The sequence below is a fragment of the Nomascus leucogenys genome, chromosome 1a (assembly GCF_006542625.1).
Source record: "Nomascus leucogenys isolate Asia chromosome 1a, Asia_NLE_v1, whole genome shotgun sequence".
NCBI lineage: Eukaryota > Metazoa > Chordata > Mammalia > Primates > Hylobatidae > Nomascus > Nomascus leucogenys.
In genome coordinates this window covers 18,446,577-18,473,881 of record NC_044381.1, presented here as the reverse complement: position 1 = coordinate 18,473,881, position 27,305 = coordinate 18,446,577, and the positions used below count along the sequence as shown (strand labels likewise).

At 40.2% G+C, this 27,305-nt stretch overlaps 1 protein-coding gene across 3 annotated transcripts in view; it reads right to left on the bottom strand.

Moving 5' to 3' along the window:
* Positions 1–27,305, bottom strand: part of SH3GL2 (SH3 domain containing GRB2 like 2, endophilin A1) — a 247,339-nt gene that overhangs the window by 27,154 nt on the left and 192,880 nt on the right. For all 3 annotated transcript variants that reach the window (XM_030818031.1, XM_003260401.3, XM_030817961.1), the window contains exons 2-3: positions 22,470–22,538; positions 7,540–7,612 (exon numbers count right to left, since the gene is read on the bottom strand). In XM_030818031.1, the coding sequence (XP_030673891.1) occupies positions 7,540–7,612; positions 22,470–22,538 (142 nt within the window). The remainder of the gene's footprint in view (positions 1–7,539; positions 7,613–22,469; positions 22,539–27,305) is intronic.

Here is a 27,305-nt window from a genome sequence, read left to right as displayed (position 1 = left end):
GAAATGGGAGTGATGTGAAAACAATAAACAAAAAGATAAATTAGAAGATAATTCCAAATGTTGTTAGGAAATAATATAAGGAGGTATGAGGGGATGAGGAGAAACTATTTTCAATAGGGGTCGGGGGCAGGAAAGGACTGTACAGGGAGATGGCATCTGACTGAAGGTGCAGTGATCAGGAGCAGCAGACATTAACAGGAGCTGGAGAAGAGTGTTCCAGGCAGAAGAAACACCTGTGCAAAGACCCCGAGGCAGGAACAAGGCTGAGGATAATTCTCAGTACAATGGAAGCCAGTGACGAGTTACAAGCAGAGGAGTGACAAGATGTGATTTACATCTTTAATGGATGGAACTGGCTGCTATGTGAAGAATGTAAAATAGGAGAGTACTAACGGAAAAAGGCAGTATAGTGAACAAATCATAATTTGCATAAAGTAAATATTATGAAAAGTGCAATAAAAGAATAGAATTGGGCTCTTTGCAGTGTACAAACAATCCTATGCTCAAGTCACTAGATTTCGGCGGCAGTGACAAGCAACACTTTAACAAGTAAATGTACATCTGAAGTGGTGCTAAATGCTCTGAAGAAAAGTAAAACAAGAAAAGGCTTAGGAAGTTAGAAGGACTGATGTTTTAAACAAGATGGTCAGGAAAGCCGCACAAATTAGGTGACATTTGAGCAGAGACCCCAGCGAAGGCTTTGAGAAGACATGGAGAGGAAGTGATTGAGGCAAAGGGGCTGGCCAGGCCCCACGAACAACGTTCCTGTGTGTTTGAGGAAGGCTAGCTCAGAAGGAGTGAGATGGAGACGGCCAGGAACATAGAGAATGAGTTCAGATCCTCAGGACTTTGTAACCCACATAAGTGCTTTCGATTTTATTCTAAGTGAGGAACCTCTCAAGAGATTTGTAGAGGGGAGCTCATGTGATGTGAAGGTAGCATGAGAATATAAAACTGGAGTAAAATGATTTCGACTTGGCCCTCAGGAGACGCCACTCAGAGTCGAGATATATAAGCTGAGACAGGAGGGATGGTGAGAAGACAGTTGTTGAAGAAGGGGCGGATGAGGGCCCGTATTCCGCCAGGAGAAGGGGAAACAGCCGCTGCAAACTCCTGATACAGCAAAGAACTTGAGGAACTGAAGAAACTAAAGGCCACAGAGTGAACAAGAGGGAGAAGGACCTAGGAGAGACAGAAAGCACAGGGGCCACCACATGCTGGATCTTAAAGGCCATGCTGAGGGTTTAGGTATGGTATTTATTTATAGTATTTAGGGACTATTCATGTGAGGGGCCATTAGCTTAATTCTCAATATATATGTACACATGCATTTTAAATGTATATTATATTTGTCATGATTAAGAATCTTTTTCTTTTTTTTTTGAGACAGAGTCCCGCTCTGTCGCCCAGGCTGGAGTGCAGTGGCATGATCCTGGTTCACTGCAAGCTCCGCCTCCTGGGTTCACGCCATTCTCCTGCCTCAGCCTCCCAAGTAGCTGGGATTACAGGTGCCCAGCACCAAGAGTGGCTAATTTTTTGTATTTTTAGTAGAGACAGGGTTTCACTGTGTTAGCCAGGATGGTCTCTATCCCCTGACCTCGTGATCCGCCCTCCTCGGCCTCCCAAAGTGCTGGGATTATAGGCGTGAGCTACCATGCCCAGCCCTGATTAAGAATCTTTTAAATAAGATCTGGCTTTAGCTAATTCATTGTTTAGACACACAAGTAAAGAATATCATTATTCCACCAGTTCTAGCTGACTTAAAACTCTGAATCACTTACAGTGTCTCAAATATTTTAGGAACCTATTAATTTCCATATTTTCCCCAAAGATGTAGAAGTAGAAACCCTCCAGCCTTTCAATACATTAGTATATGAATTATATCACCCATCATCTGACTTAAATTTTCTTTCTTAATATATTTATCCTTGAAATACCCTATTCCTTTGAAGCTTAACAACATTTTCCTCACAACTGCTTTTGTAATCTGTCCTTTATGCATTTTGATTATTTTTCATTGCCAGGATGTGGAAATGGAAAAGCTCTGGCTACTAGACTCAGCACACATCCCTTATTCTTTAAGTGAAGATGGATATATTCATTCATACACTTATTCACCAGACATAGTGAGAGCAAACAATGTGCCAGGCATAATGCTAAGGACTCTAAAACATGAAAAGACGAACGCAAGTTATCCTGTCCTCCAGGAAAAACAGCAAATTCAGTGTGTTGTGAGACGAAGGATTTGGCTACATGAATGCCAAGTAATACATGTATTCATTTTCAGTTCCACAGTCACCAAATATAATCACTGTATTTATTCATCTTTGGAAGGAGATGATTAAGAGCACAGCCTGTGGGAAAAGAAGTACACTAATTTTAATAGAGTATCTTTCCAGGGACTAATGGGACATTTTGAAACTAATACAGCTAGCTTTTATTTCCACAGGCAATATTTCACAAATGAGATTTGAAATTATTACAAAATTCTACATGGACATCGAATGACCCCAATTTGATACCTAAATCTCAGAAATGCTGGAAAAATCTAGACCATATAGGCATTCAAGGGAAAAGCATTTCCATAGAGAAACAAACCCCTACCGTGTACAACATTTTCCACATTCAGGCTGCTTTTTATGTAAGCAGTTTGGAAATTTATATTAGATTATCACATCAGGGTAAGAGTAACTTCTCAGTGCAAACTGAAAAGGCCTCTCTCATAACAAAGATGCTAAGTCTGGAAAGGGTCCACAGTCCAACTGTCTACAATTCCATTCAAGTGTCATGAAACAGACTTTCAAATCCAGAGCCTAAAGATATCCTAATTCTAAATCAAGAGTCCATTTCTCTATTGAAAAAAAAAAAACTCCACTGATAAAACATAAAACCAAGGAGGTAAACATGAAACATCTGTCAAACAGAAAGGCAAATTATCTAGTGCTGTACTGTCTATTATAGTCACCACTGGCCACAGCGGGCTGCTTAGCACCTGAAATGTGGCTAATCCAAATTGAAATGTGCTGTAAGTATAAAATACAGACCGAAATTCAGAGTATGAAAAAAACATAAAATATCTCAATTTTTAATAGTGGTTAATATTTTGGCTATAATGGGTTAAATAAAATATATTATTAAAGACAATTGCATCTTTCTTTTTACTTTTATAATGTGGTTTCTAAAAAATTCAAAATTACATATGTGCTTGCATCCTATTTCTATTGGACAACACTGATTTAGTTTTTGCTTCCCCATAAGGCATCAGAATATGTAAAGAAAACTGACTTATATCTTCTTCAATGATTTTTGCTCAAAGATATCTTAAGAATAGGCACTTACAACCAGTAGAATGGAATTTGTGCACAGTACTTTTTATATTCAAATTATTTCTTATTTAAGCAGTTTAGGAATGTGTACTGGTTTATGCTATTCCAGTTCAAGCTTGGATGACTTTACAGCTGTCTGTCCTGCGTTCTCGAAAGCCCGCCCTCACAGGGCAGACCTTTAAGCCTGTGATCCCGCTCACGCTTCCACATCTCATCAGTTAGCTGGACTTTCCAGGAGGAATTAGCTGTGAAGCCTTCTGGGCTCCTCTCCTCAGACTGTGTGTAACTTACACCAAGACTGTGAGGTTCCAGAGGACAAGCCTCCAGTCTTGGTTTCATTTCTGCCCCAAAGCATCTAGAATTGCTCTTTGCATAAAAGTAAATGCATGTGACAAATGTTGGTTACATATGAGTATCTGATGATTTAGGGAAAAGGAAGAATTTTTCCTCCCACTTTTTGTATTAGAGAAGTTTTAGTACATTAGACTCTGACAGTCAACTGTGCTTCATAATTCGTTTATTCCAGTATCCAAGTGCCTATTGGCTGCCTGGAATTGAGCTGGGGGCTGGGGATGTGGTGGTGAATAAGACAGGCACAGCGCTGAACTCACAGGGGATGAAAAACAAAACCACAAGTATGGCATGTGCCCCACTGAAAAGCAGCTGGGATTACAAAAGGGACAGTGACAGGGGAACCTAATGTGGTTGGAGCCAAGGAAGGCTAATAAGTGACCTTTACGCTGGACCTGAGGGAGCTGTTAGCCTAGCAAGGTGTTGGGGAAAGGGCAGGCTGACCATGCAGGGAGGGCCCCTTAAGCCATGTTAAAAATGAAAGTTAATCCTAAAGGCATGAAAAGCCATGGAAGCGTTTTATATAATATGACCAAATTTGCTTTTTAAAATATCATTCCGGAGATGAGCAAGAGTGGATGTAGGACCTTCACAGAGCATAGCCATGTATTCTTAAAAGCTAAACAAAATCACTTTGGTCATCACTTCAATAGGAACTGAGTTTTAAGAATAGAAAACATGTGTAAGCTCCACACCCCCAAGATGTGAAAGCCAGCAAGCACCCTGGAGCAGTAATCTAATACAGATGTACTCCCAAAGTACCCTCAAAGCATCAAATCCTACTGATTCCCCTGGCCTGTCCATGTAAATCTGCTACTTGGCATCAGGCCCTGTCCTAACCCAAGCCACATCTTGCTTATTCAGAACCAGCATTCAGTATCCACACTGGTTGGCCCAGCTCTAGGGTTCACTGAAAGGCTGAGTGGGCAAAGTATTTAGCAAACTGCATGAGTTTGGGAATATTCTTTCTGCTCTCCTGTGCTCAAAGACTCTCTCTCTGGGTGTTTGCCTAACTCTGAACTTTACCAGTTACCTGGTCTGGGCTCTACGGCCAGTGTCTACTCTCACGGCAAGAAGCTGGTGGAGAGATGAAATTGTACCTGTTGTAAACAATAAAATGGAGGTTGTTTAAATTCTGTGGAAGGATTACACAAAATTTTGTTTTGTTCTGGACTCTTCTGGGTAGTACTTATTCATATATGTATGTGACCTGCCCATGCATAACTGTTTTTCTGAAACCAACCTCGAATTGCCTGTAATGGCCTTCATTGTTCTCTTTAGCGGCAGATGTCCATTCAACTCTCAAATAGCCACAAAACCATATTGGCAGCCAATTAGCAAATGCAATATTGTATTAAAAATGTCATTTCTAAACATTAAGATATTCTCAATTACCTCCTCCTTTGATGTTTTTTATTAAAATAAAAACAAGCCTTAATCCCACAATTTCCTTTCTGAATTTCTCTGGTACTCACTCTGAAAGGGAAGGACCCTTTACACCTAAATGAAATGGAGCCTATCCTTCTCAGAGGCAGGATCGTGCAACGTGAAGTGCAGAGACTTAGGAGGTAGTCAGACCTGAGTTCCAATCCTGTCTTCATCCCTTCCTAGGTATATGAATGGGAAAGTTCCTTAAATTCTCTGACCCTTGTTTTTTCCTGAATAAAATGAGGCTAGCCTACTGTATTAGTTTTCTAGAGCTGTCATCTCAAATGACCACAAACTGGGTGGCCTGAAAGAAAAGAACTGATTCCCTCACAGTTCAGCATGCCAGAAGTCTGAAATTAAGGTGTCGGCAAAGTTGGTTCCCTCTGGAGGCTCTGAGAGAATCCTTCCTTATGTCTTCCAGCTTGTGGTGGTGGCTCCTGGCATTCCTTGGCTCATGACATGTAACTTCAACCTCTTCTCATTCTTCACATGGCCTTCTTTCCTGTGTTTTTCTGTGTCCTCTCCTCTTCTCATAAGGACACCCATCATTGGTTCTAGGTGCCACCCTAAACCTAGGAAGAGTTCATCTCAAGATCCTACATCACTACTTACATCTGCAAAGATTATTTCCAAATAAGGTCACGTTCCTTATAAGTTTAGTTATGGATGGACCTGAATTTGGGGAGACACACTATTCAACCCACCACACCTACCTACAACAGAGCACAGTTCCATTATGCTCAGGAAAACTGATGAGCTCCCACTGATAATTTGTGTTACAATGAATGTTTAGTCTATTTTCACACTAGAAATTCTTCAACTGTTTTTACTTTATATGGAGAAAAATGGTTACTTTTAAAGATGAGACAGTGCCTCATATACCTAGCACTGCACTGAAAATGCATCAGTGCTCAATAAATACTATATTCCTCCTCCCATTGCCTTTATCTTAGCCCTACAACCATGAGTTACAAGTACAACTCATGTGAAAATCCCGGGAAATCATGGAGTACTTCAAGGTTCTAGGCAAAGATAAAGACCAAAACTTCTTGCCCCTATATAATAATTTCTTGTGGGGAAGCAGGGCGAGCAGTTCTCTTTCAGAACTTGACCTATGACAGTGGTTTAAACACTAAGGAATAAATGTGCATCCAAGAGATCTTTGCATCTCTGTGAAAAACAGTAGTTACCAAGAAGGTTCTGGGTAAAAATTAGAAACTTGATTTTTGCAGTTCTTTGACCAATTTGCTAAGCATTTGAAAATGTATCTAGTCCACTGTCAGTTACATTCCTGGTTCCTACAGCTTACCACATTTTCTTCCATATTTTCCTCCCTCATTTCTAATGTGTTTTATGAACAAAAACAACAGCAATAAAAATCCAGAAAGTTATTCCTACATAGTTTGCTCATCCTCAGAATAGCAGCTGGGCCAGTCATAGGTGAATAAGGATGGAAGGAAGCTGCAGCCAGCAGCAGGGGGCATAGAGAAGGAGCCAGCACTTACTACAGCACATACCTGCTTCCTCTCATCCCACACCCGCCCCTTTTCTTATCACTTGTCCACTATTGCTCAGTATCCAAACTCACTGAGGCTGGAGCAGTTGTCTGCATCATCCTCTCTAGGACCATAAAATACATGGAACCCCAACCTGAAACTTGCAAAGAAACTAGCCTCAAGATTAAGGGGTCTTCCAAATATTCACACATCTCACTTAAATACAACCAGCCTCACTTCCCATTTCCATACCCTGTGGTTAGAAACTGACACACAGGAATGGTAATGAGGAGGTCTATCAGGTAGGCTGCTTTGCTTTGCTATACCTAGTGCCTACCGAAACTGCCCCAACTCCGCCTGGTCCTCTTATCAACATATAGCTCCATTATCTCTATTACCACTCCTTTTTTTAGAGTATAAAAAGTTAGCAGGAACCAATGCTGATCTGTGACGTGCTTGGAGAAGAATCAGAATCAAGATTAACGCTCTGAAGACTTTGGTGATGCCCTATGAAGAAACCCTCTGTGTTTCATGAAAATGATTCACCTCCCTACTTTTTCACATCTTCTGGGAATCATTATATCTTATCTTAAACTATCCTAATTTTCCTTTTTACCATCTCTTGAAAGTTCAAGGTCAACTGATAACAGTTTATAGCTACTCTGATAATATGTGTCACCTGAACTGTTTGCATACATTATTTGTTAAATATACCACGGTCAGATAAAATACCACAGATCTTCCAGTTACTTCAATGTGAGCTTTAAAAAGCCCTTCTCCCCAGTTAAAATGTGCTATCCATAAAGTCGCTAACCTCTCAGAAAACTGGACTGAGGAAGCAACACCAAAAGAAGAAACACACCAAACTTAAAATGTCTATCAAGAGAAACTAAAAGTTACCTCAAGGGATCCTTTAAACATGTAAGATGATGCCTTACCTGGATTGGGTTGAAGGTATTCAATTGTTTTAGTCATTATTTCCATCACAGCCCTGCTGGTGACATCCACTTTCTGAAATGAGAAAATAAGTGCTCTAAATGACAAAAATGATGAGCTTTAGAATATCGGTTTTTGCTTGAGTCTGTATACAACGGTGGGGTATGCAACAGAGCCCCAGACAAGTCCCACAGTAGGTGAGGGAGGCTGAGACGGGGCTGGAAGTCATGCTGACACTGTACTCAGCAGTGGTCTGCCGAGATGTGGAAAGCCTGTTTATCCAAAGAAGAAGCTCATAGTTTCCTAAAATTTGTTTCAAAATATAATTCACTACCTTCTGGTAAAAACAAGGTGAATAAAATGAAACATATTTTGTCCCAGAGGCATTTATTGGATGCCTACAGTGGGTCAGGCATGGAGGCAGATTTTGCTGCCCTGAAGAAAGAATCATGCAGCATCAACTCTGCTTATTCAAGAAGTGGGGAGCTTTTTATTTAACTTCTAAGAACATCCTAAAAATATAAAATCTTGAGCAAAGACTTCTAGTCTGTCCTTGAACTTTTGGTTAATGCTAAACAAAAATCTTGATGCTAAAGTCTATCCTCTAAATTTGGTCTATCCTCTAAATTTCTAAATTTGGAATGGTCAGTGTTTGCCTTCAGCATCTCACCATGTTCTCTTTGTCAGGCCCCTCTCCCCACATGAAAGAGGTCATGGAAGGTGCTCACTGCAGTCAGGTCCTCTCTGTCTTTCTCCAAGAAATCCTTTTCTTATCAGCATGTGTGGGCCTCCTATTCACCCTACATGGTAAATGACTAGTGAGAATAAATGCATCCTCCTATTCAAGGTATGTACATGTAATATATGACATAGGTAAAAATGAAAGTGATTAAATTTTAATGTAGAAATTTAGGTATCAATTAAGTCCACTGGAGAAATTTTCTGTTTGTTAAAAGGCTCCTCCTTCAACTATTAGAAACTTTTCCATAACCTGCTGTACCTAGTGGTATATAATATATACCAGTATAATATCAGTATATACCAGTATAATATCAGTATATACCAATATATACTGTTATATAATATCAGCCTTGCATAAAGCAAGCCTCCTCCTTTTCCATAATCCACGCATTAAAAGATTTTATCTTTCAGTTCAGTTTTTCAATACTTAATAATTTTCCATTCCATGGCAGTCATATTACTGTGTGTGTTTGCTATTACTAGGATCAATGGAGGAAAACAAATTTTTTCTTGTGAGGTTATAGCGATATAAAATTATCTTTAGAAGGATGCAATTTCAAATGTGCCTGTCTACATATAAATCTTGTATAAATATCCTTTTGATTGATTCAAATTTCAAAGATCTTTAAGATTGAGTGTGTACTGGGTAGTGATTAGCTTTAAAGTGCTCAGTGGCCCCCTGGAGTTGTGCAGTACACAACTTGTGAAGCCATATGCGAAGGTCCTAGTATTAGCAGAATTTCAAACAACCACTATGTACTCAAGTCATGGAATGTCTTATGCCAGGGAAATGCATCAAAGGTGTGTACGGAACAAATATGCTGAAACTCCATGGTACGTGTGTGATAGCAGTACAAATGTAGATCCCCTGCTATGTGATGGGGAATTACGGAATTAGATGACAAATGTGCCTAAATATCCTGTAGTTATGATGAGAAGGAAAATCATTCAAAAAGCCAAGGTTTCTAAAAAAGAGTGCCATAGGAATTAAATTTTCCAATGGCCGTTTGATATCCTGATGTCATCTGCTGTTAGGGGGCTGACCAATTTCTAAGTTTCCCCCATCTCTGTCCTTAATAATTATAACGATCATCACCATATGCTGTCTTCTGTTTGTCAGAAACTGTTCTAAGGACTATACATATCTTTACACACTCAATGCTCACAAACTCTGTAATGTATATGAGAAAACAGATACAGAGGGGTTAAGAAACTTCCCCAGTTCTAGTTCCAGGGTGTGTGTTCTTAATGACCATCTATACTTTTTTTTTTTTTTTGAGACAGAGTCTCGCTGTCGCCCAGGCTGGAGTGCAGTGGCATCATCTCGGCTCACTGCAAGCTCCGCCTCCCGGGTTCACGCCAAGCTCCTGCCTCAGCCTCCCGAGTAGCTGGGACTACAGGCACCTGCCACCTCGCCCGGCTAATTTTTTGTATTTTTAGTAGAGATGGGGGTTTCACCCTGTTAGCCAGGATGGTCTCGATCTCCTGACCTCGTGATCTGCCCGCCTCGGCCTCCCAAAGTGCTGGGATTACAGGCGTGAGCCACTGCGCCCAGCCCATCCTACACTTCTTGAAAGCAAAAGCTCTTCCTAAAAAGACAGGCAACAGAGGCATCTCCCAATACGAAAGAGAGGCCAAGTTAGAGCTGGAATATGCTTTGTTCCCTCCCCAAGATGGGGCTGGGGACCTGGCAGTATCCGACAAAACAGGATCAGCAGGAAGGTACCTGCCATCCCATATTATGTTTTTGTTTTGAAACTTCTCAAAGTCTGTGGAAGCTTCATCCACAAGACTATTCCATCCTGGGCCTCTCTGGAAGGGAGGCTCTGCCATGCTGACCTGCTGAACCACATGCCCTCAGTTTCACGGGTTTCCCTACAGAGGCTGGTACCTGCAGTGTCTATCCCACCTGGCCCACAGGGAGATGAGCAAGGAAGGCTGTGAAAGCTAGTTTCTCATTATGGCTACAGAACCCCCTTCCCTTTTAAGCTCTGTGTAGGGAGCCCAACCACTCATGTTGTATAAATAGATGCCACTAGCTTGGCTGAAGCCAGTGGTCTCAGGAAGACCCAGAGACCCCGGGGATACCAATATTAGATTATTACATTTGGTTCCCAGGGCAGGATTCCATCTGAAAAGAGAAGTAGGAATAAAAACTATTCCAGCGTCCCTTGTGACTTATCTAAAGAAAGAGCTCATCCCACCCAGATGTTTACCGACTTTGTGCCCATTGAGGCAGACTCCTTCAACACTTTTGGTTACCTAGTTCAGGCATAATTACAGAGCAAGTTCTACCTAAACCCTTTTGACTACAGCATAAAACAACCTTCACTTGAAATCCACCACCTCTGAAAACAACTTTATTCAATATAGTTATATTTGTATTTCATTATCAGGAATTATACTAAAAAGGGACCCACTTTTGGCAAATCCATTCCTAGGCCCTTGCTACTGACTGTATTTTTTTTTTTTTTTTTGAGACAGGGTCTTACTCTCTCCCCCAGGCTGGAGTGCAGTAGTGCAGTCTCAGCTCACTGCAACCTCTGCCTCCCAGGTTCAAGCGATTCTCCCTCCTCAGCTTCCCAAGTAGCTGGGACTAAAAGCACGCACCACCATGCCTGGCTAATTTTTGTATTTTTTGGTAGAGATGGGGTTTTGCCATGTTGGTCAGGCTGGTCTCGAACTCCTGGCCTCAAGTGATCCATCCACCTTGGCCTCCCAAAGCGCTAGGATTACAGGCATAAGTCACTGCACCAGGCATGGCTGCATTCTTACAGATAATTACTTGATAGACTTCATGGACATAAGAGGAAGAGACCAGGGGAGCATTCTGTTTAATGCTTTAATTTATTAAATGTCCACATCTGTGGCCTAGATAAGGGAAAGGAGCTCTTTAAGTGTGTTATAAGAGGAAAAGTGGTTCCCAAGGCCATGAATCAGAGGCTTTCTTTAAAAAAGTACCAGAAGAACTGAATGGTCCAATGATTAGTCACATTCTAAAGTCATCTGCCAGTAGGAGGCTGACTAATTTCTAACTTCTCTCCACCTCTGTCCTCCATAATAATGTCCAGGACTCTTGTGCTAAACTACACTGTGTCAGCCAGAGACAAGCTGAGGGCCATAATAACCCCATGAGACTCCTGAATGTGCCTTGTTATGCACTTGCCAGGAGAGTTACTTACATACCTAACCTGGTAATATCCAAGTACATATTCTCTTAGTAACAGGCCTGATTAAATTAGCATAAAGAAGATTTCCGCTTAAGTAATTTATTATAACTAGCAATTCCCATAAGCTCCCAGAATTGAGCTTATTGCCATTTGAGAACAGCACAGTTTAACTTTGACCTTATGACATGTAACTGTTATTTTTCTCAATGCCCAAAATTTCCAATTACTATTTGAAAGTAAGTTTTGATGCATCCTAAATTACAAGAATTTCTCATCTTATAAGCTCCTGAGCCTCCATCTTCAACTAACCTTGCCTGGGATTGGTGTGAGAAGCCATTATGGAAGGCTGTATAAAGAAAGTGAAACTGTTCATATCCTTCGCCCACTTTTTGATGGGGTTGTTTTTTCTTGTAAATTTGTTTGAGTTCTTTGTAGATTCTGGATATTAGCCCTTTGTCAGATGAATAGATTGCAAAAATTTTCTCCCATTCTGTAGGTTGCCTGTTCACTCTGACGGTAGTTTCTTTTGCTGTGCAGAAGCTCTTTAGTTTAATGAGATCCCATTTGTCAATTTTGGCTTTTGTTGCCATTGCTTTTGGTGTTTTACACATGAAGTCCTTGCCCATGCCTATGTCCTGAATGGTGTTGTCTAGGTTTTCTTCTAGGGTTTTTACGGTTTCAGGTCTAACATTTAAGTCTTCAAAAAAGGGGCGAACGATACGAACAGACACTTCTCAAAAGAAGACATGTATGCAGCCAACAGACGCATGCAAAAATGTTCATCATCACTGGCCATCAGAGAAATGCAAATTAAAACCACAATGAAATACCATCTCACACCAGTTAGAATGGCCATCATTAAACAGTCAGGAAACAACAGGTGCTGGAGAGGATGTGGAGAAATAGGAACACTTTTACACTGTTGGTGGGACTGTAAAGTGGTTCAACCATTGTGGAAGACAGTGTGGTGATTCCTCAGGGATCTAGAACTAGAAATACCATTTGACCCAGCCATCCCATTACAGGGTATATACCCAAAGGATTATAAATCATGCTGCTATAAACAAATGTGCACACATATGTTTATTGTGGCACTATTCACAATAGCAAAGACTTGGAACCAACCCAAATGTCCATCAATGATAGACTGGATTAAGAAAAGCACAAATACACCATGGAATACTATGCAGCCATAAAAAAGGATGAGTTCATGTCCTTTGTAGGGACGTGGATGAAGCTGGAAACCATCATTCTCAGCAAACTATCACAAGGACAAAAAACTAAACACCACATGTTCTCACTCATAGGTAGGAATTGAACGATGAGAACACTTGGACACAGGAAGGGGAACATCACACACGGGGGCCTGCCGTGGGATGGGGGAAGGGGGGAGGGATAGCATTAGGAGATACACCTAATGTAAATGACCAGTTAATGGGTGCAGCACACCAACATGGCACATGTATACATACGTAACAAACCTGCACGCTGTGCACATGTACCCTACAACTTAAAGTATAATAAAAAATAAAAATAAAAAAAGAAAGTGAAACTGTAAATATATACAGATACAGGCTTTTTTTAGGTAATAAAAACTCCCATTTCTACTTCTTTAAATGGCTGAAAAAATCTGAAATGAGACTACTATTTTACTGCACACAATAATTATTCAAATTTCAAATTCACATTTCAGCATCCTTAGATAAAGTTTTGTTGGAAAACAGCCATATTCATTCATTTAAACGCTGTCAATGGATGCTTTTGTGTTTCGACAGCATTGGCAAGGAGTTGTAAGAGACCTCAGAGACCCTCTGGCCCCAAAAACCTAAAGCACTTACAAAAAATCTTGATCCCTGTGCTAGGTGCTAGCTTCACTAATACTAATGCCATGCTGAATCTATAGATGATACTGATTATTTCACCAGCTGTCTCAGTCTTTAGAGACAAGATACTAGAGAACATAAGGCATGGAAATGACTAGAATGGGGTTACTCTTCCAGAGACAAGTGAATATTACCTTTCTTCCCTGAAGAAAATAAAAGTTGGTGTTTCCTGAACTTAGGTGTAAGGACTCGTGAACAGCGTGGCGTTATTTGTGGAGCAACAAAAGGACTGAAAGATATGATTTCATACTATTAGATACCACATCATACCAGATGCTGTAGCAGAGCAAAGTTTAAGAAAAACATAGACACCTTAAAGGGAGCACCAACAGTTTGTGAGTTTAGTGATCATTAATATATAAATGAATTAAGTCAGCCATGGTGGCTCATGTCTGTTACCCCAGTGCTTTGGGAGGCCAAGATAGAAGGATTGCTTAAGGCCAGGAGTTCAAGACTAGCCTGGGAAAAAGTGAGACCCCCATCTATACAAAAGATTTTAAAATTAGCCACAAAGATACAACAAAAAAGAAAACTTTAGGCCAAGGTCCTTGATGAACACTGATGCAAATCCTCAATAAAATGCTGGCAAACCAAATCCAGAGGCATGTCAAAAAGCTTATCCACCATTATCAAGTAGGCTTTATCCCTAGGATGCAACGTTGGTTCAACATATGCAAATCAATAAATATGATTCATCACATAAACAGAACTAAAGAAAAAAAAAACACATGACTATCTCAATAGATGCACAAAAGGTTTCCAATAAAATTCATTCAACATTCATTCATGTTAAAAAGTCCCAATGAGCTAGGTATTAAAGGAATGCACCTCAAAACAATAAGTGCCATATATGACAAACCCATATCCAACATCATACTGAATAGGCAAAAGCTGGAAGCATTTCTCTTGAAAACCGGCACAAGACAAGGATGCCCTCTCTCACCACTCCTATTTAACATAGTACTGGAAGTCCTCACCAGGCCAATTAGGCAAGAGAAAGAAATAAAGCACATCCAAGTAGGAAGAGAGGAAGTCAAACTATCCATTTTGCAGACGGCATGACCCTATGTCCAGAAAACCCCAGTCTCAGCCAAAAAGATTCTTAAGCTGATAAAGAACTTCAGCAAAGTATCAGGATACAAAACCAATGTTCAAAAATCACTAGCATTCCTATACACCAAGAACAGTCAAGCCAAGAGCCAAATCAGGAACAATCTCCTTCACAATTGCCACAAAAATAATAAAATACCTAGGAATACAGCTAACCAGGGAGGTGAAAGTTATTTATTTATTTTATTTTTTTGAGACAGAGTCTCACTCTGTCACCCAGGCTGGAGTGCAGTGGCGCGATCTCGGCTCACTGCAAGCTCCGCCTCCTGGGTTCAAGCCATTCTCCTGCCTCAGCCTCCTGAGTAGCTGGGACTACAGGCGCCTGCCACCATACCCAGCTAATTTTTTGTATATTTAGTAGAGTCGGGGTTTCACCATGTTAGCCAGGATGGTCTCGATCTCCTGACCTCATGATCCGCCCGCCTCAGCCTTACAAAGTGCTGCGATTACAGGCGTGAGTCACTGCACCCGGCCAAAAGTTCTTTACAAGAATAACTATAAACACTGCTGAAAGAAATCAGAGATGATACAAACAAATGGAAAAACATTCCATGCTCATGGATAGGAAGACTCAGTATCATTAAAATGGCCATATTGCTCAAAGCAGTTTATGAATTCAATGCTATTCCTATTAGACTACCATTAAGATTCTTAGCAGAACTAGGAAAAACTATTTTAAAATTCATATGGAACCAGAAAAGAGCCTGAATAGCCAAGGCAATCCTACGCAAAAAGAACAAAGCTGGAGTCATCATGCTATCCAACTTCAAACTATACTAAAGGGCTACAATAACCAAAACAGCATGGTACTGGTACAAAAACAGACACATAAACCAATAGAATAGAATACAGATCTCAGAAATAAAACTGCACACCTACAGTTATCTGGTCTTTGACAAATCTGACAAAAATCAAACAATGGGGAAAAGATTCCCTATTCAATAAACGGGTGCTAGGATAACTGGCTAGCCATATGCAGAAGATTGAAACTGGACCCCTTCCTTACACCATATACAAAAATTAACTCAAGATGGAATAAAGACTTAAATGTATAAACTCCAAATCATAAAAACCCTGAGAGACAACCTAGGCAATACCATTCAGGACATAGGCATGGGCAAAAATTTCATGAGGAAGACACCAAAAGCAATTGCAACCAAGGCAAAAAATAACAAATGGGATCTAATTATACCAAAGAGCTTTTGCACAGCAAAAGAAACTACCAACAGAGTAAACAGACAAGCTATAGAATGAGAGAAAATTTTTGCAAGCTATGTATCCAACAAAGGTCTAATATCCAGCATCTATAAGGAACTTAAACAAATTTACAAGAAAAAAAGCAAACAACCCCATTAAAAACTGGACAAAGGACATGAATACTTTTCAAAAGAAGACATTTATGTGGCCAAGAAACATGAGAAAACACTCAACATCACTGATCATTACAGAAACAGAAATAAAAACCACAATGAGATAAAAAGTCAAAAAATACAGATGCTGATAAGGTTGTGGAGAAAAAGGAATGCTTATACACTGTTGGTAGGAGTGTAAATTAGTCCAACCATTGTGGAACACAGTGTGGTGATTCCTTGAAGTCCTAAAGACAGAAATACCATCTGACCCAGCAATCCCATTACTGGATATACACCCAAAGGAATATAAATTGTTCTATTATAAAGACACATGTACACATGTGTTCACTGCAGCACTATTCATAATAGCAAAGACATGGAATCAACCCAAATGCCCATCAATGAGAGACTGGATAAAGAAAATGTGGTACGTATACACCACGGAATACTATGCAGCCATAAAAAAGAGAGAGCAGGTTCTTTGCAGGGACATGGATGGACCTGGAGGCCGTTATCTTTAGCAAACTAATGCAGGAAGAGACAACCAAATACCACATGTTCTCACTTATAAGTGGGACAAAAATGATGAGAACACATGGACACACAGAGGGGAACAACACACACTGGGACCTATTGGAGGGTGGAGGGTGGGAGGAGGGAGACAATCAGGAAAAATAACTAGTGAGTACTAGGCTTAATACCTGGGTGATGAAATCATCTGTACAATAAACTCCCACAACACGTGTCTACCTATGTAACAAACCTGCACATGTACCCCTGAAGTTAAGATAAAAGTTTAAAAAAAGAAATAAATTGGACCTCAAATATCAAATAAATAATAAAAATTAGGCAGGCATGGTGGTGTGTGCTGGTAGTCCTAGCTACTTGAGAGGCTGAGGCAGGAGAATCACTTGAGCCCAGAAGTTTGAGGTGATAGTGAGCTATGATTGAGCTACTACACTCCAGCCTGGACAACAGAGTGAGACCTCAATCTCCAAGTAAGTAAGTAAATAAATAAACTAGATAAATAAGTAGATGAATTACATACCCACTTGAAAATGGGTAACTCACAGTGGTAACATAAAAGAAATATTAAAAAGGCATATGAAAAACTAAAATATTTTCAAATTCCTAACTTTTCTGTCACTGAAGAAAATACAACTATTAATAATGCATACACACCCACTTAAAGTACTGAGACTCCTGAACAAGAACAGCTAAATAAACAATCACAGAGACATGATGAAAACCATGTCCTGGGAAGGTCTGTCTGGCAGTGAGATACAGGCAGGTCCAAGAGTGATGTTTTTAATAGTCCCCTACTGACTCAGAAGAGTTAATGCATCTGTCCCCAAGCTGCTTTGATTTAAAGCATTATCTTATGTATTCAGAAAGCCCAACTGACAAACAACGTGTTAAAAAACAAAGATAAACAAGGTTATTAGAATGCTGTGATTGCTCCAGTGTATTTTTTTTTGTTGTTAATCTTCTTGGTCATTACCTTTAATGAATATAAGCTTGGAACTATGTTGCAAACATGTAACTCAGAGGAAGCTTGTCATCACTGAATTTCAGACTATGGAAAAAGATGTCTTTAAAGCTCATCTTGTTTGGAGCTCTGGCCCTTCCTATATCCCCACACCAGGGGGTGTGTGTCTTAGCACAATGCTCCATGCCTCCTCCTTTCCCATCACACCACGAAGGAGACGTTATGGGTGCACTTGGGGATATGTGTTGCTCAGAGCATTCTAGCTGAAACTCTACTCCTTTCTCTCCCCACTTGAGAGAGATCACTGGAATCCAAGTAAGAGTGACATCATTAAAAAGTGACATTATTAGTAACAAATTACTAACCACAAAACTCACAAGAGATGACTGGTATGCCTCACATGATGGGAGGGAACTAGCGGGTGAGTCTGTGTTCCAACATGGGCAGTGGGAACGAGGGGGCCAAACGTGGCCAGTGATAGGGAATTCAGTCATTCCTGAGGCAAAACACACACAAACAAACAAACAAAACAAAAACACACACATCAAAAACCCAGCTTTGATAGACAAAAGTTTTTCTTTTTTTTTTTTTTTTTTTTTTTTTTTTTTTTTTTGAGACGGAGTCTTGCTCTGTCACCCAGGCTGGAGTGCAGTGGCGCAATCTCGGCTCGCTGCAAGCTCCGCCTCCCGGGTTCACGCCATTCTCCTGCCTCAGCCTCTCCGAGTAGCTGGGACTACAGGCGCCCGCCACCACGCCCGGCTAATTTTTTGTATTTTTAGTAGAGACGGGGTTTCACCGTGGTCTCGATCTCCTGACCTCGTGATCCGCCCGCCTCGGCCTCCCAAAGTGCTGGGATTACAAGCATGAGCCACCGTGCCCGGCCAAAAGTTTTTCTTATATTGAGCCAGAATCTATCTCCCCATGGTTTCTACTCATTAATTCTAGCTCTACCACTTGGGCTGGATAGAAAAACTGAACCCGTCTCCACCCAGTGACTGAGTGTATGAAGATAATGACCATGGACATTTTCCTACTGGACTTTCTCCACACCTGAATCTGCCAATAAACCTCTCTTACTCTCATATGAAATGGCATTCTTTCTCAACAACTTGCTCTTCTTAAAACTCAAGGCTGCTCCTTAAAAAGAATCCCATTTTTATTAAAGGGCCTATAGACACGTTTCTATCCCTAGGACATCTTCTGGGTTCAACAGAAGGGATTATTTCCCAGGATAATTTTCAGGCTGCAAAAGAGATACTATATTCCTCAGCTTAGAATTCTGAATTAACCATATAATCAGGGACACAAGACATGTTCAGGATTTAGCTCAGACACCCTCTCTCTTCTAGGAAGCCTGATATACCCAGCCTGAAGATTCCATGGGAATCCTCCCCAGGACACCAAGCACTATGTTCTGTAAGGTACTGATTTACATACTATTTTTTAAAAATCAAAACTGGAAGCCCCTTGAAGGCAGGGACAGCGCCTTAACATGGAGGCACTTTCCAAGTAAATTAATAAATGTAACTGTACACACAACAAAAAACTACACAATCATTGCAGCAACCAAGAAAAATTTGAGAAGGAACCAGAGGTTCTTCAAATTTCAGAATTTCCTCTTAACAAAAAAACCTATAGCTTTTCAAAGAACAAATCCTCCAATGTTGCACCAGCGTAAGACATTTAGCCTGTGTTTAACAAAGCTTGTAAGCAACAGACAACATTTAAAATGAAAACAAAAAGAATTCCATGCAAGGCACTTAAGAGGAGAGAAATAATGATGGGCAGGGATCCTACAGAGACAGCACAGCCACAGCATTCTATCCAATCAGCCCAGGGAGAGGAGGGCTACAGAGCTAAGGGACACACATGATGATTTTACTGCATCTCAGCCACAGAGTGGCTGGGGCAGCTGATTAGAGAAACACCCCTACGAAAACTCACTTCTCTCTCCCAGTAATGCTGCTTGAAGCAAACATCTAATTTATTTCATTTTGTTATCTAATTGCACCTCCGAGAATACAGATGAGCAAAGGTCTCTCTACCCCAAATGCCTGACGAGCAGACAACCAACTATGGAAAGGCAATTCTTCTGTCTGCTTGGGAACTGAGCTCAAACATTTGTGTGAATAATAAATTAACAGGAGAGAAAAGATTTGAGAGTCTAAATCCAAAGCAAGTGCGTTTCAATTACCACAGAAATCTTACACTATTCATGTAAATTTAGCATGGGTGGAGGGTACAAAATTTGCAATAGAGACACAGATGAAACAAAAGATATACAGAATTTTAAAAAGTAAAACAATTCCCACACTGCACTGAAACCTAAATCTCTCAATTTATTCAGGTATAAACCCAAGTAAAGAGCCATGAGTGTGTTCTTCAGTCAATCAGAAGTTTACTTTGCTGCAGGAATATCTGTATTTTGAAATAAAAGTTTCAGAAACATTTCTATAAATTAGGAGAAATAATCCTTATACCTTACTTTCATACTCAGAGGAAGGTCTGTTGGTATTTGCCTAAAGTAAAATCCTTGGAGGATTCTCTTTTATTTCAATTAGTTTGCAAAACTGGCATATATTTCTCACCAAAATAAATCTCCAAAGGTCTAATTAGTTGTTCAGTGATAAATTCTACTCAGTTCTCCAAATTTCCTGTTCTTTTTAGTCTCATTTAAGAAACAGAAAGTTAGTTTGTCTCAGTTTAGACAGTGAGCTGCCTAGCTTATTCCCTTTAGTCCTGGCAGATGCGAAAAGGAAGTGTCAAATTCTGATTCCTGGTACTTAGTTCCAAATTCCTAAATACCTGCCTAATCGTTCATTAATTACATGACATTGGCCACGTGGCAAACTGTAAATGCTCTCCAGGGGTGCGGGGAAGGAGGAGCATCAAAGGACAAGGAGGGATCAAGCAAGATTGGGTGAAGACAGAGGCTGATTAACCCATGGGCTGCTCAAATGAAGCGTGAGGAACTCCAATTTTATGGACAGTAGAAGAGTCAAAGACAAGACATTTCTGGAAATGTGTGTCAGTTCCTGGAGTCTCAGATGCTGTAGAAGATGGATGGTAAAATACTATTTCCAGAACTATGGATATTAGTGGCTACCAGCTTTGGTTGAGGACCAGGTGGTATTTAGAACCATCAAGAGATGAGAAATAGGAACCAATGCAGACTTTGGTCCAGTTGGAGCAAGCAGGTGCCAGGCCTCAGCTGTAAGAGTCTGGTTTTCCAGACTTCTGAAGGCTGGGACTCAGAATTCCAGTATAAAATCTCCTCACCAGTGGGTACCCACCAGTGAGGCCTATCTCAAGAACTTAGCCAGAATGACCAGCTGGGTCAATACTATGCAGTCTGATTTCGCAAGACCCTGCCTCTTGGCAACTTATCTTTTTTTTTTCTTTTCAGGAATTCAACCATTCCCTCTTGCGTGCTTGCATGCTGTTTCCTTTACCAGGCTCTGCTAAGTCTTCCCCATCTTCACTTAACTATCAGGAAGGTTCTCCTTGACAATGCAGTATGGATGAGTTTCCTCTGTGCTGGGCTTCTGTAGCTCCCTGATTTTCCCCCTTGCCACGCTGGTCATCACTTGCCCCAAGTTTGCCCTCCCCACTAGACTATGAACTTCATGCACTCAGGAACCTTGTCTATATCCTACCTCCTGGTTCATGGAAGACAAAAAGAAAATATTTATTGAATTCATCAATAAACTCATCAAGAGAAAAACTAAAAAAGACAAGGTAGAAAGTACCTAGGATTTTTTTAATTTCCCACACTACACTAATGTATACCTAGGAATTTTTTGTTTGACTCTTCAGGCAAACATAGCAAAAACAGCAAAACTGAGGCAGCCTGTTGGATCTGATGTAGACTAAAACAATATCCAGTCCCTAAAAAACTTCTGGTAGAATCAAAATCAGAATATTAAAAAATCGCTTTGTTACAACGAAGTACAAAAGCAATATTCTTAACAATGCTTAAATGCGGTTTCTAGGTACCATAGGTTTGCAACATCCTCTTCTGTTCAAGTACAGGATTGGTACTCTCAGATCCATTACCCACCACCCACTTAACACCTAAAATGTTTCTGTGCACAGTGTAACACACACACTTTTAATCATAAGCCTAAATATCACCTGCTCTGAAGAGCGTTAAAGAAAAGTAAGAGAAAATATGGCTCATGTCCCAAGAAAAATAAAATGAGATGTTTTGTTCATCACTTCTACCTGTACTTGAACGTGCTGAGAACCTACCTTTTAAGCAGAAAGCTAAATAATCTACATTATTTTTAAGCCTTAACTAAAATCCCCTAAATGAGTATTAGTCTTTTCATTTTACATTCACTTAAAAAGGGGCTCTGCTGGGTGCAGTGGCTCATGCCTGTAACCTCAGCACTTTGGGAGGCTGAGGCGGGCGGATCACCTGAGGTTAGGAGTTCGACACCAGCCTGGCCAGCATGGTAAAACCCCGTCTCTACAAAAAATACAGTAATTAGCCAGATGTGGTGGTGTGTGCCTGTAATCCCAGATACTCAGGGAGCTGAGGCAGGAGATAGCTTGAACCCAGGAGGCGGAAGTTGCAGTGAGCCAAGATCATGCCACTGCACTCCAGCTTGGGCAACAGAGCAAGACGCCATCTCAAAAAATAGTAATAATAATAATAATAAAATTTTAAAAAGAGGCTCTGATCAATAGATGGACTTTTGCGACACATGGTAGGAAGGGGAGTTTGGGCCAAGGTTGGACAGGCTCTAAAACTGTATTCTCTCCACTACACATGGCTGCTTCTGGCCAATCATCCAGTAAGGAAGGTCCTTAAAGCCAGAAAGTGACTTAAACTCTCCCAAAAACATCTGGTATGTCATTCTGCAGCTTCTTTTCTACCCATCTCACCCTAATTCAAACATCAGCTCAACACTGTCCTTATTTTTTTAAAAATGATGATGAAACCCACCAGGAAAAGTGCATCGTGACCTTTCACCTTCACTGAGGTTTTGTTCTCAGGACAGTACAAAGGGAAGACAGAATATTTTACATTTTATGTTTTAAAATATACACGAAAAGTAGTTTTAAATAACAAAATGTATTCTCAGAGACCAGTGGAAAACAGTTGCCCTCTCCCGTTTTCCCCTCTAATTATGGTAGACATTTTTATGTCAAAGGGAACACTAGGCAATAGTGAAGGCTTACCCTTTCCATCTCTTTGAAGTCATCATCTAGCTTGGTTCCTTCAGCTCCTCCAACCTTCTCACTCACTTTCTGTAGAAAATAACCACAAAGGAGAATTATTATAAACAGTTTCTTTAAAAAATGTGTTGGAAATTTTAAGCACTTTCACAAATGTCATCTAATGTAATCTCACAACCATTCCCTGACTTAGGTGGAGAGTCTCATTTTTATAGCAGCAAACTGTGGCTCTGAGGGTCTGAACAACTTACTAAAGGCTATGCATCTGGTGGGTATAGAAGCAAGCATTCAAATTTGTAACTTCTCATTTTAACCTCAATGCTCCTTCTATCAAACAAATCATTATGTAACTACCTAATCCTAACATTTTCCTCTTGAAAGTTCTAAGTGACAACAGCATCATACAATAATCATTTCCCTCTGATAATGGATCTCAAATGCTAGCTATGCAGAAAATTGCTGCTTCTTCAACCTAGTCCTAAATGGGCTACGCAGATAATCACAAATATCTATCAAACCGTTATGAAAAGAAAAAAAGTCTCAGCCCAGCTAATCTTCAGACAAAAGTACTTTTATAGTATAATTTGTCTCATAAAGCTGTCTACATCCTTATGTACGTAAGACAAAACATATAGAAAGCTGTTGAAGGCATTTCTTTGCTACTTGATCATTTTCCATTATCACACATTTTATATTTGTCAAATAACAAATGCAAACAGTCATTAACCCATGTAAAACTCATGTTCATAAAAAATTAGGGCCGGGCACGGTGGCTCACGCCTGTAATCCCAGAACTTCGGGAGGCCGAGGCAGGCAGATCACGAGGTCAGGAGATCGAGACCACCCTGGCTAACATGGTGAAACCCCCTCTCTACTAAAAATACAAAGAAATTAGCCGGGCATGGTGGCAGGCGCTTGCACTCCCAGCTACTCGGGAGGCTGAGGCAGGAGAATGGTGTGAACCCGGGGGGCGGAGCCTGCAGTGAGCGGAGATCCCGCCACTGCACTCCAGCCTGGGCGACAGCGAGACTCTGTCTCAAAAAAAAAAAAAAAATTAGATACACTATTATATTCTGAAATAATGATTCAAATTAAATACAAACGGATCACACAAAAGATACTCTGGTTTTATCAAAGACACAAATACTAAATGTTAATGGCACAAGACCTTTTCATTCCCTTTAAAATACTCTAATTGTAAAGACAGATGCTTTTCCCTAAGCTGTCACTGTATTACATAAAGTTACCGCACACAGATATCAAAGTATGGTTTTTCATTTCCTTCAATAGCAGCTAGGTTGAGGGTCTTTGAGAAAATTCCTACCATGACCAACCCGCAGTAAACTCAGCAACAACCTGGTTCACCTCATTCCAAAGGGCCCCTGGATACCCTGCTCCATCTCCTGGCCAGGAATGTTCTGATATCTCCTTGATGGGGGACCTGAGCTGTGTTCCTTACCCCCTCTATCTGTCCTTCACTCCCACTTCCTGACATCAGGAAAACACTCAGAAGAGACCACTCTTAGGACAGCCACGACTTGGAATTCTATCATCACTCTGGCCCTGCATACCAGATGTCACCCATTCCATCCCATCAGCAGAAATAGGAGAAATATGGCACAGTGGAAGAGCATGACATGGATTGACCCCTCCATTCCTTGATAGGTACACAGAGTGGTTATGAAAATTAAATGGCATAAGAATTATAAGAGCATATGTCTGAACCTACATGGTATACAATAAATCTTAGTTCCTATCTCTCACCAATAAAATGTATATCTGTTTACCATATCACGGTTTTTCCCATCAGTTTATTTAACTGTTATTTCATGCTTTGAGAAGAAGCTGGCAATTTTCCTTGACATAATACAATCTTAGCTGGATAAAGGGCAATGATTCAAAGTGAAAGGTTATTAAATTTGTATCACTGACACATACTTTCACTTTCAATTTATCATTTAATATGTGTACCTGGAGAACTATATAGAACATTTATTATTACTACATTGCAGATGAGAAAAGTGAGGGTTGCATAAAGTACGATATTTGTGTACGGTAGACGTCTTTAGCTAGGAAGAAGTAGAAGCAATTTTTCCAGGAAAAACCCCTAGGAGTTTTTACATTCACCCAACAGCTCTGAAGAGCTGTCCGTGGTGCTGGCTGTCTCTGTCTGAAGTTCCATTAGACTCAGAAGGCTAGAGGTATACCCACTGCCTTAACTCTTAATCCTTGATATCAGCCCTCTCACTTAACTTGTGCCCTGAGTGATGCTGACTCCCTGAGTGATGCTGACTGATGATCCCCTATTTCAGCAGTTTTCACAGATTTAGGATTTGTCTGACATCAATATCACCTAACCTGAAGCCTGTACCAACTGTGATCTTGTTTGGCAGCCAGCTTCTTGGTCTGCATTCTTAAGGGTTTTTACCAAACTAGAAATTGGGTGTGGGGGTTAGAATTCAGTTAAGAACCTACTAGGCCAGGCACAGTGGCTCACATTTGTAATCCTAGCATTTTGGGAGCCTGAGGCAGGAGGATCGCTTGAGCCCAGGATTTCCGAGACCAGCCTGGGCAACATAGCAAGACTCTGTCTCTACAAAAATAAAAAAAAATTAGTTGAACATGGTAGTGTGCACCTGTGGTCCCAGATACTCTGGCGGCGGAGGTGAAAGAATTGCTTCAGCTCAGGAGGTTGAGGCCACAGTGAGCCGTGATCATGCCACTGCACTCCAGCCTGGGTGACAGGTGAGACTCAGACTAAAAAAAAATTTTTTCAAGTGCCAGTGAGTTGACTGGCATATTCAAGTTTAAGTTACAGAAAGTCATGAATAGAGGGGTTCTTAAAGGTTATTAATATAATATTGTCCCATCACCAAACCAACTTTTACTGTCACACTGATTCCCTATCTCTCATTTTGCTCAGTGACAACAGTTTTAGCTCATACGTCAGTCCCCTCGTGTCTTATTTTTCAAGTACATGGTTTACCATTAAATCTGGGCTAGGAAACTCTAATCTAGTTGAATTCCCACACAATAAAGAAATATTTTCTACAAGACCCCAAATCAATTGTTGTCTCCATTCTACATGGCTGTCACCAATGTCAGGAAACTCACTGTATTCCAAGATTCCATTTTTTGTCAAAGAGAATCATTATAGATAGACCCCTCATGTGACCTGTGACCTGTGATATTTAATTTCATTTAAAAAACAGACACACATGGAAACATACAGCGAGAGATGCTTCCATTAATAGAGAATCCTGGTAAACCTGTGTTAATCATATTTTGACCAACTCTAGAGAATAAACCATTTCCCTTATCAAAAGCACAAGGGCCTATATCACACTTTCAATCCTATACTGTTAAAAACAGAGTGATTTTAATTTCCTCTCTTCTTGCATCCATCAACAGCGTAGCACCACAGTAGCTGGATCACTCTATCAAATGAGATACTTGGATCACACTGGCCATTAGTAATTCAGAACTAGTCTTGATAACACACTGAGGTCAAGTCATCAATCCACTGGCTTTAACTATTTGGGGTGTGTGTGTGTGTGTGTGTGTGCGTGTGTGTGTGTGTGTTCAAAAAAGAGAGAGAGAGGAAGAGAGGGAAAGGAAGAAGAAGGGAGGAGTGCCTCAATGAGAATGAGAACAAGAGAGAGCTTTTCTCTTCTCTATAAAAGCTGACATTTGAGCTGCTGAGAGAGACAGTTCACCGAATATAGCGAATGATGTTAGCAGTTAGACACTGATACTGGCCTGACAGGTTGGTTGATATAAAAAATTTCTTACATAATTAGATTCCTGGGGGAAAAAGCAATATTAAAAATAACATCTATATTGTTCTCTGGGCTATTTTTCCAAGTCACAAAGGAGATAAATATATCAAGGCCCTGAATTAAACAGTGGACTATGTAAAAGCTGACTCATTCCTTAGGAGTATGGCAAACATTTTTTCTTCCTTTTCTTTAAATAATGTTATTAAAACTTCCTTTTGTTTTATGCATAAGGATCAAGGTGAGGAACACAGGCTTGCTGAGTCCATCTGGCCAATAATAAAGAGTTCTGTTTCTCATTACCTGGTACTGTTTATTTGATGCTATTATTTTTCCAGTGAGGTGATATCTAAAATTGAGACTTCACAGTACGAAATATTATCTGATGCCACTTCGTATACTTTGACTAACACATTTGCCATTTGAGAAACTGTTCACTTATTTAAAAGCAAAAGATATGCAAATCAAACAGAACAAGTGAACCAATATGTCCCCCTATATCATCCAAAAAACTAAAAACAACTCCTAAAAACAACTCTCCAGTACCATTTAAAAACCTAAAAACACTGATGGTTCAAAACCTTTAATGCTGCCCATTTGGTACAACATTGAGACTTTATACTTCTGATCTATTACACTTCCCATACACTCTGTATTCCAAACAAACTAAAAATCTCATTTTCCTCTTATTCTTTATCGTCTTCCTCATAAGAGGTATTCAGTAAAGATCTGTTTAATTTCACTGCAATGCAGTTTTGTGAATATTAATGTTAAGATGGCTTAGAGGTAGCATAAACCAGGGCAAATAAGACTGCCCACCTCATTCTGGGATGGTATTTCAAACAGCCCAACTTTCAAAAAAGAAAATAAATAATACAATCAACTCATGTTTTAAATTAAAAGTCTTACTTTTAAGCCTGCAGTAGTGGATGTCTTGTGCTATATTTTTTCCATATACTAAATAAGAAAAATGTCAAAGAGGACCACCAGCCAGACAGCTTAAATAAATGACCACTGTTCTCAGCCCAAAGGATGCTGTCCTGCTTTCCAATAATAACTCATC